Raw genomic sequence first — 14,768 nt, 5'->3', positions numbered from 1 at the left:
TTTAAACAGACAACTGTAAGAAAACTATGCTCACCAGGAGACATTTTAGGATACTACCCTTCAATACATTTTCTGAAACTACCACAGCACTTAACTAGCACAAATACATTTATTTATTTACTAGTACAATACATTTATTTTTCTTAAAATGATTTTTTCCATTCACCTGTTCTGCAATATAAAAAGTCTTGCTGTTTGTCCTTGGATGAATCCACATGCAGCGGAAAAACTCTCCAAGTATAGGATTGTACGGCTTTTTTAGTCCCTAAGCAAAAATTGAATAGAGAGTAACCATACTGTGCAGGTACACAAGTCACAAAACATTTTACCAGTCTATCACTGAAGATAATACACACAGGAAAAAAAAAATTATCATAATATATATGCTGAAGTACATGGTACTTGATTTCGTCATTTGAATATTATGCTCCGTTAGTCTGCTCTTCACTCTAAGGAAATTATCATACATTCAGTATATCCACTAAACTATTCTACACATAAGGACACAAAGAATGTAAGATTTGTTTTGGGTTTTTTATTGGGTTTTTTTTTTTTCAGAATTATTACAGAGCTTTCATCTGAAGTTAGGTAGTAGTAAGTACTTTCTGTCAATACTATTTCCCAACAATATGTCTATGAAGAGTATTTAGTGCAAAGCTCAGTGAAGTGGTACAAACAGTAGTCCTCCAATTTCAGACTGTTATCACTGAAGAATGGTAAATACAGAACTGGTTCAACTTTATAAAAAAATATTTAGTTCAATTTCAACTCCAAGGAACAAATGCAATTGAATATAGTCTATTTTAAGCATGGCTAGAGACCAAAAAATTCCATGTTTTGTTTGTGTAAGCAGTGAAAACATAACTTTACTTTTTTAAAAAATGCATTAAAATATAAATTCAAAAAGAAAAACTTACTCCAGCATATCCCTAAGTCCTCAAACTAGACACAGTGACTGAGGACAAAATAACATGTGAAAGTCTACCTTTGGCTTTTTGTAGAATCCTGACAAATACCACTTCACTACTTTTTTCATGCGGTTGTAAGCATTTTCTTCAAGAGCAGCTCTGTGAAACAGAACACACAGAATCAAGTACCAGTATTGCATTGCATCATTTATAACATGCTATCAATTGTTGTGACATATCTTGAATCTGTGAGCTGACTAAAACAGGTATCTGATTTGCACTGCTGTAAAACTTTCAGCCTGGCCTCACCAAATTTAAAGTTTTCAAATAATTGTTTGAGAATTGAAGTCAAATTAAATGCCAGAAATGATATTTCCATATTTGAGTCTGTTCTTTGTAATATTAAATTCTGTCCCACCCCCATTCAAGTTCTTCCATTTATAGGTTACTACACTTTGGTATCTTTTTACTACCAGCCTACTTATATGCAGAGCTCTGAGCTGAATAATATTTCAATTTACAGTCTTTAATTTATTAGCTACATTCGAGCTGGCAATTCAAAAATCTTGACAGAACTAAACACTGTATTAAAAAATTAACTAGCATTGGTTTCTCATTTTAAATATGCTTCTTGGAGAAAAAAAACTAAACTAATTTTCAGAAGTCTTTCAACCAGTCTTCAGAAGCTAAACCAGAAATGCCTGCAACTCAACTGCTATTAAATTATAAGAGGGGCCTGACTTCAAGATGTACCATATGAGCTCTCAAGGCAGTTAGCTTTTGGAAAATGGCAATATCTGACACTGTTACTCTATTTTAATTTTAAAAATGGTAAGAATGAAAAGCAGAGACTTACTCAGACAGAAAGTCTGCATGGTAGTAGTAATCAGAGAGCTTGTCCAGGAAAGAGCGAGGCTCCAAAATAAATGTAGGCAGTACAACCTTGGACAAGTCCATTCCTGGCCGGACTTGCTTCAGTAGTGTCCAGATCAAACTTTTGTTTTCCTCTGACACTTCTTCTGTCTGGGCAGCCTCACCTGCCTAGGATGAACCAAAAAACTGCTTACAGAAAGGAGAAAGCAAACATTGCTCCAGAAGACAGGTCAACACATTCTAAGGCTACAGTAAGAATGGGAAATGGATACTTAAAATAAACCATTCTGTGATGTTGAACCAACTGTGGAAGTGAGATCCAGTTTCTATAAATACACTTATGATACATCTTTAATGAAGTATGATAGAGCATCACCTGCACTACTCTCTTCTCAAACGCAGGAATTAGACACCAAAGGGCTGTTCATTCTACCAGCTTTTCCCAACCATAAAAGCTGACATATCTATGCTTTTCACTGCCTTCAATCAGTCATCAGTGGTTTTTCTTAAAGAAAATAGACCACTTAAGGGTAACTGAGCAAAACCAGCAGCCACATTCCATGCTCCTTCCTGTCCAAGAAGAGGGGAGAGATATCCCATATAGTTTCTGAAATCAAGAGCAATGGTTGTAGAAAAAGCGAGGAAAGGCATCTCTTTTTCCAGAACAGTTCTAAAATGCATACTCAAAAACGTGTGACTTAAAACTCCTCAGCTTTTCCTAAAACACTGCTTTGTCCAGACATTTTACTAGAAAGCACTAAAGCATAAGATATTCAAGTTCCATGAGTATAAAAAAAAATCTTAGTAATTTCTCTTAATTAGAAAGAGGAGATTAGTGAAAAGACTTATTTCAATTTCTGTTACCAAGAGTTTTGGTTTAGAAATCCCTGTCATATTTGCCTGTATAGGCAAATACATAAAACAACCTGCAGAAGTGGAATAGCAGCTCTGGGGAATCATTAGAATGCAAGTTGACATCAGGAGCACAGCAAGCCTTCCACTAAATTCTGCAGACTAAAACTCCTTAACTTTTCTCTTGCAGGAGAAAAAAAAGAAGTGTCAGGTTGCATTCAAACCTTCAACTTGAAGATTTTACTTGAAGAAAAAAACAGGACTAAGTTAATAAAACCCAAACAGAAGTAACAACAAAAGAACAAGTAGTCATGAGGAACCTCTGCTGCACAAGGTCCTTTCTGTACCTTCTGTCTGAGCAATATGCCAGGCAATTCCATTATCTCTGTTAAAATCTCATACATTAGCACAAGAATGGCAAAGCAGAGCAGAATATGGGTGAGCAGAACCTTTTCTTTACATTATTGCTGAAAATATGAAAGCCAATCCTGTAAGTCAGCTTTCAAGTGTAGCCTGACCTTTAAAATATCAGCTTACTATTTGGAGAAGCTGCTTGCTCAGTATTTCAACAGCATTTTTACCTCCCCAAGTTCTTCATGACTCTGTTCTAAGTAAGTGGTTTCCCTGATATCAATTGGTTCTGGATCGACGTAAGAATCATCCTGTCGCTCTGATGTGTCACTGTCGCTTTCTTCACTTTTCCCCAGCCCATCGTTATCAGATTCCTCGTGGTCATGGTCATTTTCCTTATCAGACTTGTCAGAGTATGTATCTTGATCTTTGAAGTGATGCCTCTCAATTTCACTGTCATTTAACCTATTAAAAACAAAGGCTAAATGAATCCTCAATTCACACAATCATTTCATTGTTTCCAAACCAGGATCTTAATAAAATACACACCAAAACTGCCAGTATCAAGCCTGAGGCGGCAGCAGTGTCAAACTAGCCTTGCTGGAAACATATAGGAGGTATACTCTTCTCACTAAAATGTCAACTGACACTGAGCAGCCTGGGACATCAGCCACCTCTCTAGGAAGCCTGTTCCAGTGTCTGACCATACACTCGGTAAAAAAATGCTCCCTAATGTCCAGTCTAAACCTCTTCTGATGATACTTTAAACCATTTCCATGTTTCTATACCAGGGAGAAGAATTCAGCACCTCCCTTTCCAATTCCCCTCCTCAAAAAGCTGCAAGAGAGCTCTAAGTTTGCATCTCAGCCTCCTTTTCTCAAAACTAGACAAACAGAAAGTTCTCAGTCCCTCCTCACAGGCCATGCCTTCCAGCTCTTTAACAAGATTTGTTGCTCCTCCTCAGACTATAGTCAAGAACCTTCATAACCTTTCTAAATTTCGGGGCCCAGAACTGCACACATCCCTCAAGGTAAGGCCACACAAATGTTGAATATAGCAGCACAATCACCTCTCTTGACCAGCTGGTTAATGTCTGTTTGATGCACCCCAGGATGGTGTTTGCCCTCCAGGCTGCCAGGGCTGGCTGCTGTGCCACATTGTCCCTGTGTCAGACAGACCCCTGGCCCCTTGTCTGGCCCAACAGTCACCTCAGGCCACCATGAGGGCAGGGCTGTCCCAACCCACTCCTCTGCCAATTCATTCTTGTGCCTGGCACTACCCTGCCCTAGGTGCAGAATCAGGCACTGGGACTTCTTTAATTCCACGCCATTGATGATTGCCCAACTCTCCAATCTATGCAGATCCCTCTGCAAGGCCTCTCATCCCTTGAGAGAGTCAGCAGCACCTCAGTTTGGTATTGTCAGCAAACTTGCTAAGAGTGCATTCAACACCTACATCCACAGATCACTGATCAACACTGAACAGAACACGCCCATGACTGAGCCCTGAGGGACATTGCTGGTGTCACCAGCCAGATGTAGCCCCACTCACCACACCCCTTTGAGTCCTGCCATTCACCCAGTTCTTCAGCCAGCACATTGCAACCCTGCTTGTCTCACAGCTGAATAATTTATCCAAAATGATCCTGTGAGGGACAATATCAAAAGCCTTATAAAATCCAGAAAAAGCTACATCCACTGCTTTACCTTCACCCAGCAGGCAACTGACCTTATCTTATGAAGGGTATCTTATTAGCTAAATGTGACTTTCCCTATGCTGACTGTGCCTGGTGATTCATTGTTCTTTAAATGTCTGTCAACAGAACACAGAATCATCTTCTCCACAATTTTTCCATCTACTGAGGTTAGTCTCACAGGTCTATAGGTTCCTGGGTCTTTCCTCAGGCCTTTCTTGTAAATCTGAATACTGTTGGTAAGTTTCCAGCCAGTGGGGACCTCCTCAGACTCCCCAGACCCTTGGCAGACAACTGAGAGGTGCCCTGTCATAACATCCACTAGCTCATCCAACCACTCTGTGATGAATCACATCAGACCACGTGGACTTACAAACATTCAGCTGGCACAGCTGGTCTCTTACAATTTCAGTCCCCACAAATGGAAAATCACTGATCCTGCACTCACAGGCCTCCAAATCAAGGAGATCAGGCAGCCCAGTCTACTATTGGTATTAATGACTGATGCAAAAAAAAAAAGAAAGCAGTGAACATGCCTGCTGCTTCTTCATCCCTATTTTTCAGGTGACCATCTTCAATAAGTATCTGTCCAAGGTTTTCCTTGGACCTTCTCTTGCTATTAACCTACTTTAAAAAGCTCTCTCTCAGCTGAAGCTAAAATTGCTTTCACCTTTCTTCTCCCTCTTCTGCCACCCAATTAAAGCTAGACCTGCCAGTTTTGCTCCTTAGACAGTTAAGCACACTGAATACTCTAAGAATATGCTATACCAGAAGATGTACTTAATTAAAGCATTAGTCTTAATTAGACTTAACAGCTGTAGCTAATTGCTGTGATTGTAATCTTGGCCAGCAGTTGATATTAAACTACTATTCTGGAGTGCAGATCTCCAGCTGAATTGGAAACAGCAATTACATTGTTCCTATGAGTGAAAAGAAGGCACTAAACTGCAGCTGAGCCAAGACTGGTCATCTGGATAGGGTCTTTAATTGTTGCAGGGGGCAAGCATTTACCTTTTTTGTGCTTTTCTCAGACCATCTATGAATTGCATAAAAAGAATTGCATTTCTCCTAGTCCAGGTCTCGCTCTGGGACAGCATACTCCTAACAGCAGTACATAATTCCTGCCTACCAAGAAAAGATAAATGGACAGCTAAATCTTCACAAAGTATATTGAACTGGTGGAAAATTACTGAGGTGAATGCCTGAGAGGAGGCTGTAAACCCATGGGAGGCCTGTGCTGGAGCAGGCTCCTGGCAGGGACCTGCAGACCTGTTGGGAGAGGAACCAATGCTGGAGCAGTGTCCTGGTAGGACCTGTGACCCTGTGGGAGACCCATGCTGCAGCAGGCTGTGCCTGAAAAACTGCCCCTGGGGAGGAGGGACCCACGTGGCAGCAGTTGTGGAGAACTGTTGCCCATGGAGGAACTCATGTTGGAGAAGTTCAGAGAACTATCTCCTGTGGGAGGGAACCCCAGGGTGGACTCCTCTCCCTGAGCAGCAGCTGGAAACCCCCACTACGTGTCTGTGCCTCTGGGGAAGGAGGGAGGGGTAGGGCAGAGGTGCTTTTTAAGGTCTTATTTTACTTCTCATTGTTCAGCTCTGATTTTGTTAGTAATAAATTCAGTTAATATCTCTAACTTAAGCCTGTTTTGCCCATGATGGCATTTAGTGAGTGACTTCTTCTGGTCCTTATCTCGACTCATGAACCCTTTGTTAAATTTTCTCTTCCTATCCAGCTGCACAGGGTAGTGAGAGAGAGGCTTTGGTGGGTGCCTGGCATCCAGCCACAGTCAACCCACTACAGCCATTCATTCACTACACTTAAGAATTTATTTCCACAGAAGCTTGTGCTCACAAAAACCTGCCTGAAAGTATTTATTAAAATAATCAGGGAGTAACTGAAGGGCTCTCAGACATTAGATATCAGGTGATACAAGACAATTTTAACTTTAATGCTTTTAATCATTAGGTGACTGAATTATTATTCATCCATCTGATGAGTCATGCTGAAATAATTTAAATAAAGGATTATTCATTTCTTTAACTAAAGAACAGCAACTTAACTTCATATCTACTGACTTTTGTCACGTGTACTAAGCTTCAGATTTTCCACTGAAGTTAACAACGGACACCAACATAAAATTTTCATTTTTTTTTTAAATTTTGAACAGCTTAACTGAGTAATTAAACTTGCTGATGCAATACTCCAAGTTCCTTGGGCCAGATTTCCCCTGGATCCACTTTGCTTAAAAAAGGATTCTTTCGTTTTATGTGCAGGGTGTAAAACATACTGCAATTAAGGCATGAAAAGAGAACTCAGGAGCAAAAAAAAAAAAAAAAAAAGCAGCCTTAGCCTCCCTGTGGCAAAATTATCACTACAAGGTTCTGCCCAAAAGCAATCAGGTTTAGTAATTAATTCACTTACGGCAAGTTTTCTCCACTGTGCAAGTTGTTAGCACGGATCAGACCATAGAAAGAGACATGAGTACTGTCAGCTGAGGAGTTCAGATCGTGCTCTTTACCTTCCCTAATCATTGTACGCTTAAGCAGACTTGAACATTTCAGTGCCAGCTCCAAAGCATCCATCCAACACCTGCCTAAAGATAAATTTAGTATTAGACCAAAACTTAAGGATTTAACAGAACTATAGTACTTCTGTTTGCTAACTAGGAAAATCAGCCCTCTGGGCCTGCTTGCACTGCCTTTGAGGACACACACCAGAGCTGTTCCATGTTACATGTATTGGATTTTACGGTCTGGTAGGGACATAAAAACAACTCACAACCACCCAGCTTAAGTGCAAGGGATGCTTCAGGGAAGGAAAGCAAGGTAAATAATGATTTTGTTAGAGCATATTCCAGCATTTCCTCCTTAATGCAAGTCTGGTTCCACCCAAACCATGACTGTGGAATGCCCCCAGAGTTGCCTGCAGCCCTGCTCTAATTATGAAGACTAAGTAAGCACATCATTTGGCAAAATTTGCCCAAGTAATATGATAATAGTGTGGGGAAATAACTATAATGATAGCTTATTTTTTGCAAAAAGTAACTGAACAAATTTGTCTATTTTTTCTCCTTCTCACTTCTTCTTTTCCATGTATCTAATCCATTTCTCAATACAGAAGGCAGAGAGAGTCCTATCTCTAAAGTCTGCAGGGGTATGCCTAATTAGCCAGTAGATGAAAAGCACTTGCTAGAAACAGCTACATAACAGTCTTAATTTTTTTTCACATCAGAACTTTAGGAGGTAGTTGCACTGATCACCACCTTCCCAGTGAAGGGTGTTTACAAAACTACATTTTGAAGAAATTTTTAGTAGTAGAACTCTGTGCAACTGCTGCACTTAACACAGAAATGCTTTAATAAGAATACAACCATATTAGCACTTTACAAAGGCATTTGGTATTTAGAGCTTGATATTTAGACATACATTAATATAGCTAAAACACAGATAACCCTTTCCCCCTCCTCCACCCTGTCAACAAAAGGCAACTGCAAGGAGTTCAGTAACTTTTCCTTTAGATTGATATTCTCCTTTAATAACCATGAAAAAGTACTAGTACCAACATAACTGCATGCTCTAAATTAAAGGAGAGCCTTAACAACAATTAAACTGCAATCGAAGTGCTGTTACAGACTGATAAGACAATTGAAACCATCTTTCTCACTGCTGAAAATCAATCAAGTGTCTATTTACCATCTGACTCTGAAGCAGCTCGGATGATCAAGTAACTGCTGGGCAATGGCAGAGTTATAGCACCAACTGCTTCACCTTTAGGACCCTTGAAATACACAAAACAAGAAACAGCATCAGATATTTTCATTCAGTTTTACGGTTTATCATTCAATGTAGTAAGAAGCTAACACACTGCAGGGCTCTGTCACTCGGCAACATCTAATGAAGACATGAATGGAAAGATGGACAGCCCTCTTTCACTAGATTTCTTCTTCAAAGAGTTCATTCTAAGTATGGGACCCAATTCAGGCCCACTTTTCAAAAGAATGGTCTTTGTGATTAAAAAAAAATTAGTTTGGTTGGGGTTTTTTGGTTTTAGTTTGGGTGCAGTTTTTTTATCTTTCTTTTTTAGGTGGGGGGTTGGTTTTTTGGTGTATAAATCAGACTTGGCCAAAGTTTTATTTTCTATTTACTGTGAAGTTTTTCACACTTCATATTAAAAAAAATAAAATCAAAAGACTTTTCCATTTCTGTCAACTTTCATTTTGGAATAAAATGTTAAATAACCATTATGAAGTTCCTTCCAAAAAAAGTTTATCTATGATAACTTTAAACAACTGATAGGCAAAGAGGGCTGTATTAAACATACTTGAAGCTATTGCTGAAAGCTGGGTTAAGCCTGCCTAACTGATGAAAACATATTTTGATCTTACTGATTTCCCCCAGAGAATCCTAATGGAAAGCCAATATAAGGCTTCGAAGAGGGAACTGGAAAGCCAGCAGAAGTTTTGAGCAAAAGCAGATAAAGGCAGATAATTTTAGAAGCAAGCAAATGAAACAGCCAGAACGTTTCTGAGGGCGAGAAGCGGGTTAAGGAGTAGTCTTGGTGGCACTTAAATACCAATACAGACAAGCTAGTGCTGGTGTAAATGATGGTCAGGACCTCCTGAGGAGTCAGTACAGAGTAACAGCAACTGGGCGCTAGAAACAAGATTCCAAACCTCAGTCTCCCTCTTGAGAGAAAGGAAAGGTGTGCCTAGAAAAAGCCTTTGGTGAGGCAGCAGCACTGGGATCAGGAGTTAGTGGGTACCAAGAACCAAGAGGGACAACCCCAATGCTTGACCACTCCTCACCCCAAGGATGGGAAGGCAGGGAAGAAGCCCAGTGTCCCCTGAGGAGGGGAGAGCACCACACCAGGCTGGGGTGGCAGAGGTGCTGGGGTGCAAAGGCCTCGGCCACCAGAAATCCTTGGAATTCTTGGGTGACAGGATACTGGAGCAGACTAAGGGCAGACTTCTGCTCATGAGATCTGCCCTTTGGGTTTATACAGTGGGCACTTCAGGGTATGCTACTTACTCTGTACTAAACAACTACAATTTAGAGATGAAGTGTGGTTTTGTGTCTGGTTTTGCCTTTTTTTTTTTAATGCAAGAAAGTTACACTCCCTAAGTGTTTTAACAATATATTGATTAAAACCAAGTGAGTAATTTTTAGTCAAATAAGTATTTAAGTAAGTTGACTTATTTTATGTAACTGCTCATGGATCTTGATTTCCTCTAACTGGCTACAGTTCCAACAGCACAGGATACTTTCCTTTGGTATCACCCACTATGGTTTCAAAACCAATTTCCAGTAGTTAGTGATCTGTACAAGAGGAACATTCATTTCTGAGGTGACTTTATTTGGATTGTCTCTGTTTCTCATGGAATGGTGCTACTACTCCAAGCCAATGGTCAAGTTAAAAATTCCATTAGATTAAAAAAAGTTGAAGTTTACTTCTTACAGAATATTCAAATGCCATGAACATTGTTTCAAGGACAACAATGAAAACTGATATGCAGTCAACTCTGACTAAATTTACACAGAAAAAAATACTTGCATTAACTTTTATAATTAATAATTGCAGAAAACTGAAATGGCATCAGGAGCAGGCACACAAGGAAGACAATCAAGGTACAGTGCATCGGCTACCTCAGACTGTAGGAGGAACATCAAAGACCACAGCAACAGGCTTAAGGGAGCATGTGAAGTGACTGGCCACAAACTACTGCAGAAGAGAATTTGCAGTCTGCCAGAAGGAGACACCATGGGTAGTGTGTTCAAGTGAGAAAATCTCCCACAGTACTTACAGCTCTATTTAAGCTTTTTGCAATGCTACCTTTCTGCACTAACTGCAAACTCTGCCTTGGACTTGAGGCTCTTTGTGGTAAATCTTATGCAAGTTTGCCCCATGATAATAAATCTGTAACTAGGACATTTTGATTGACTAGGTAAACAAGGCAGAAAAGGGTTTCAAACTTAAAGGCCTGTCATCTAATGGAGTCCAGGAATTCTCAACTGCAAATAGCCATAACAAAATGAACAAACGCCACTCCAGCTCTCAGCACATTTAGAATGGACAATATCAACTTGTTCAGGTTCAAAATTTGACCTACCTTAAAAAAGTAAAAATCTGGTAGGGCATGTCCTCTAAATTCTAAATATCTAGTTAAAAAAACAAACAAATCCATTTCTCATTGCCAGGCAAAAAAGAAATATAAGACTGATTTGTGATCTTCTGCAGACAGGCCACCACTTTGCAATGCATGTATATATATCATAAAAAAGCACATTAACACCAAATGCTATAGCTTTGGAAAAGGATATGGAGTTTGTGTTCTGCAAATGTGAGATCACCACTAGTCACTGAAAGGTTTGCCTAAGCAACAATTAAATAAAATTATTCAAAAGAAACTACAAGTGATTTGATCTATGTTTGGTAAATTTAGATAACGCTGATAAATGATCATAATCCAGAATACCCACAAGTATCAGGAATTATACTGACTTCCTTAAGAAAAGGGTGACAACTTTAACACAGCGTATTCTACAGATGGGACAATTCAGAAAATAGCCACTAATTGTGAGATTGTAAGATGTATATTTTAGAGGGTATAATTAATTAATTATAACAAGGGTCCTAATATTGTACAGTAATTTCATCTAAAGCAAGACATTATTTTAGAAGGAAAATATGTTCACTTGTGCTGTGCTTCCACATCCCCTCTCCACATGTAAACACAAAACAAGGACTAAAATAGTTTATCAGATTATAAACAAGAAGTAAGAGCAAGCATTAAAGACCCTAACAAGATACTGAAGCCAACCTTTGCTCTGCAGAACACACCTGTGCTTTTCAACACAGGTAAGAGCTGCTCACAGAATTATGCCATGTATGACAAGGCAAACAGACGTCAGAACTGAATGAAAACATTTATCACCCTAACATCGTAACAAAAAGGAACAGACTTGGCTAACAAGTTGCAATTTGAGCCCGTACTGGACAAGCAAGTAATCTGCTTTTTGACTCTTACAAGCAAATTGAACTAAGGTGACACTTTACTACATGAATATAGAGTTGGACACAAGAAATGTTTATAACAAAACTCTTTCATTTTGGCAAATCTCACCTTAATTTCTGAGATTTGACTGATGTAAAATATAATGTTAAACATGCATTCCTTTAATTTATGTGATTGCCAGTGATGGCATCAACCTTTTTAATGGCAACCCTTTGCACACCACACTTCTGAAGCTCTTTAAGTACACAGAGCAGCATAAATCAAATACTTTTTCTGATGAATGGGACTAGATGTTGAGGGCTTATATTCAGAATCAACACAAACCACTGAAGTTGAAACAGAAAACACAGTTCCACTTTTGAGTGAGGTTGTCTTTACTCGTAGCTGATTAATGCTAGTCATCCCTTAAGAACCATGCATGCCACCACTAACCTTTGTAGCCCATATGGTTTGCTCCAAAGGATGGAAAAGTTTGAAACAAAAGCCATCTTTTTTAGAAGGCCTCTCGATGAGTTCACAAACATTCAGCAGCACTGTTCCTACCCACTGGTCATTTTTGGGAGTTTTGTAAAGAAGCAACACTCCTGGTTTCAGTACACACCACAGTTTGGTCCAGCTTTTCAAGGTACCACGAATCTGGAAGATAAATAGTTACACTTATATCTCAATACCAAACCATCCCCCTTACCAAATTAGAACTGAAATTTATTAGCTTTTATTACAAAGCAAAGTTTATCAGGTCTTTCAAAAGTTTACCCAGGTTTATCAAAGAATGTAAAGGTATGCTTGTTCTTCTGTCTTGATGAATACTCAGTTCTACAAATGGTTATGCACACATCCTGTTATGGGAAGTATGACAATTCACCTGCACTACTGTTGATAATATGAACTGCTGTCTTCAAGACAGAAGTGCCAGCTAGTTCTTTAGAGAGGGAAGGAAAATTACCAGAAATACACAAAGAAACCAGATATCCAAATATCTGGCTGAATTATTTTTGCAATTGTTATATATGTAACAGAGCCACTTCAAAGAGTAAAATGAGAAGGACGAAATGAGAATTGTAAAGGCAAGTCATCCCAAATTGATGGCTATGCACACAAGAATAATGTGACTAGGGTGACTGCAGTAAGTGGGAGCTAAGTTCCTCTATTAGTCCCCTGGGATTTGAGCACAGAGACCTTGGGATGCAATTAGTGGCTGCTGTGCCTGTAGAAAAACATTAACAGCAAGTAAAAGATTGAGCCTTTTCTATTCTGGTCAGAAAGCAGCAAGCAACTAACTGCTCCATCTTCAACTCGGGTTTCACACTTGGATTCTGACCTTCAACCAGTCAGCCATAACAATAACTGAGGGGTCCGTGATTGTGCTAAGTAATTCTTTCGTGGCTCTCTTCTTTTCTTCTCTGTAGTTTTTCTTTTGAACCTGTAAAAAATAATAAAAATGTTTACAATGTCATGGCCATAAGCCAGTTATCAGCACAAAAACGTATCAGCCAATAAAAGCTGAGGAAAAACCTGCTAAATTCAATTTACAATACAGATATAGAAAAACAGCTTTAAAACAGAGTATTTGACTTCAAAGTGCCAACAATTACTTCAAGAGCAGTTATGACGTAGCCAATTTCAGATTCTTCTGCAATTTTCTTTAGAAACTGAGGACCTTGAAGCTCCTCTTAGAATCAAAGGGGAGGAAAAACCAACCAAACCAAATTCCAATATACAGGTACATTATCTGATCTGTGGTCTTTACCCACCAGTTATTTTCCTCCTTAGGAAAAATTTGCAGGCCTCATTTAAAGCCGAATAATTTTACATTTCTCTTGAAACGGTATCTACCAAACAGTGGAGCTTGGTCTTGCTACAGTCCAGAGGGAAGAAGACAGTAGAAATGCATTCAAATTGCTATTTTGATAATTCAAATTTGTCATTTCATTGCATGTAGATGTCCTGAGGTCCCTGCCAATCTGAAATAATCTATCATCTGAGTAATTCTACAATATTGTGCCATCTTAAAGACAGCATTATAGAAGCCATTATTCAAATAAAAAACCAGTGAAATTTGAAGAGACTCAACAGCACAGCTTCTCACAATACTTAAATATTCCCTAAGTCTCATTGTTATTTGGCATTTTTGTCTTCTCATTAGAGAATAAGGAAAAACTGTGTGAATGCATTTGTAGTCCATGAGGAGTTACTAGGAAATTAATTCACCTTGAGAGATTCCTTTTTTGTAAGTTTGCTTGAAGACTGAGAGATGTCCTTCTCAGAGCCATTGAAAAGCTTGGATTCAGACTGAAATTCACAACACACATATTAATGTGATGATGACAATGACAGATACAAGAATATATTGCTGATGCTGGCACTTTAGCAAGTGTTTGGAGTGCAATTATGTTTGTAAGGTTCCCATTCCCTCTCACTTCCCTATGGCTTCCCCCCTTAAAAAAACCCAAACAAACCAATAAACCACTTCTTGTAACACAAGCTGTTCACCACCTATTCACAGAGTGTGTTTTTGTAAGGGTTTTATGGGAAAGAAGTCTGAGGCTCCTTTGGAAGCAGCTGACCCATACACAGCAAATATTTAGCTCATGTAGACTGTTACTAGACAGAGCATGCTTGAATAGTTAGGCATTATTTTAGCAGAGAGAGAATGTTTTAGGAGAATCCAGGTGTTTTAACACAGGAGCCATTCCCAGGATTTATGAATCAGAATATAGAATCAGCTGTCTTCATCCACAACTTGACAGCTTCTCCAAACAGACTGCTATAGAGACACTTACCCTGTGACTCATGAAGGAAAATACAGCCTCTTCAGTCTAGGATTCAGTGCTGTGTAAACCATCAGAGTACAACTGCCCACTAATGGCACCTGTTCTGCTCCTTGAACCCTAATTCCACGCTCTGATTAGTCTGAAAGTCATCTTCAAGGAGCTCACAGTGGCATCAGGCAGGAGCAGGAGCCAGGTTTGTTCGTGACACCCAAGTCTCATTCATGCAGGACAAGGAGCTGCCTCAGCACCACATGATTTCTCCCCCTGCCTCCCCCCATGTCTTGTAAGGTTCAAAGTTTGCA

The 14,768-nt window shown here is 39.3% G+C and overlaps 1 protein-coding gene across 12 annotated transcripts in view; it reads right to left on the bottom strand.

The window, feature by feature from the left end:
• Nucleotides 1-14,768, bottom strand: part of OSBPL8 (oxysterol binding protein like 8) — an 83,861-nt gene that overhangs the window by 11,582 nt on the left and 57,511 nt on the right. For all 12 annotated transcript variants that reach the window (XM_059846879.1, XM_059846882.1, XM_059846880.1 and 9 more), the window contains 9 exons: nt 13,904-13,984; nt 13,014-13,115; nt 12,125-12,328; nt 8,373-8,457; nt 7,102-7,273; nt 3,215-3,449; nt 1,765-1,949; nt 986-1,067; nt 167-265 (listed from right to left, as the gene is read on the bottom strand). In XM_059846879.1, coding sequence (XP_059702862.1) covers nt 167-265; nt 986-1,067; nt 1,765-1,949; nt 3,215-3,449; nt 7,102-7,273; nt 8,373-8,457; nt 12,125-12,328; nt 13,014-13,115; nt 13,904-13,984 — 1,245 coding nt within the window. The remainder of the gene's footprint in view (nt 1-166; nt 266-985; nt 1,068-1,764; nt 1,950-3,214; nt 3,450-7,101; nt 7,274-8,372; nt 8,458-12,124; nt 12,329-13,013; nt 13,116-13,903; nt 13,985-14,768) is intronic.

The sequence above is a fragment of the Haemorhous mexicanus genome, chromosome 5 (assembly GCF_027477595.1).
Source record: "Haemorhous mexicanus isolate bHaeMex1 chromosome 5, bHaeMex1.pri, whole genome shotgun sequence".
NCBI classification, from domain to species: Eukaryota; Metazoa; Chordata; class Aves; order Passeriformes; family Fringillidae; genus Haemorhous; species Haemorhous mexicanus.
Note: the sequence above shows the minus strand (reverse complement) of the source record. Positions and strands in the feature narration are given on the sequence as shown.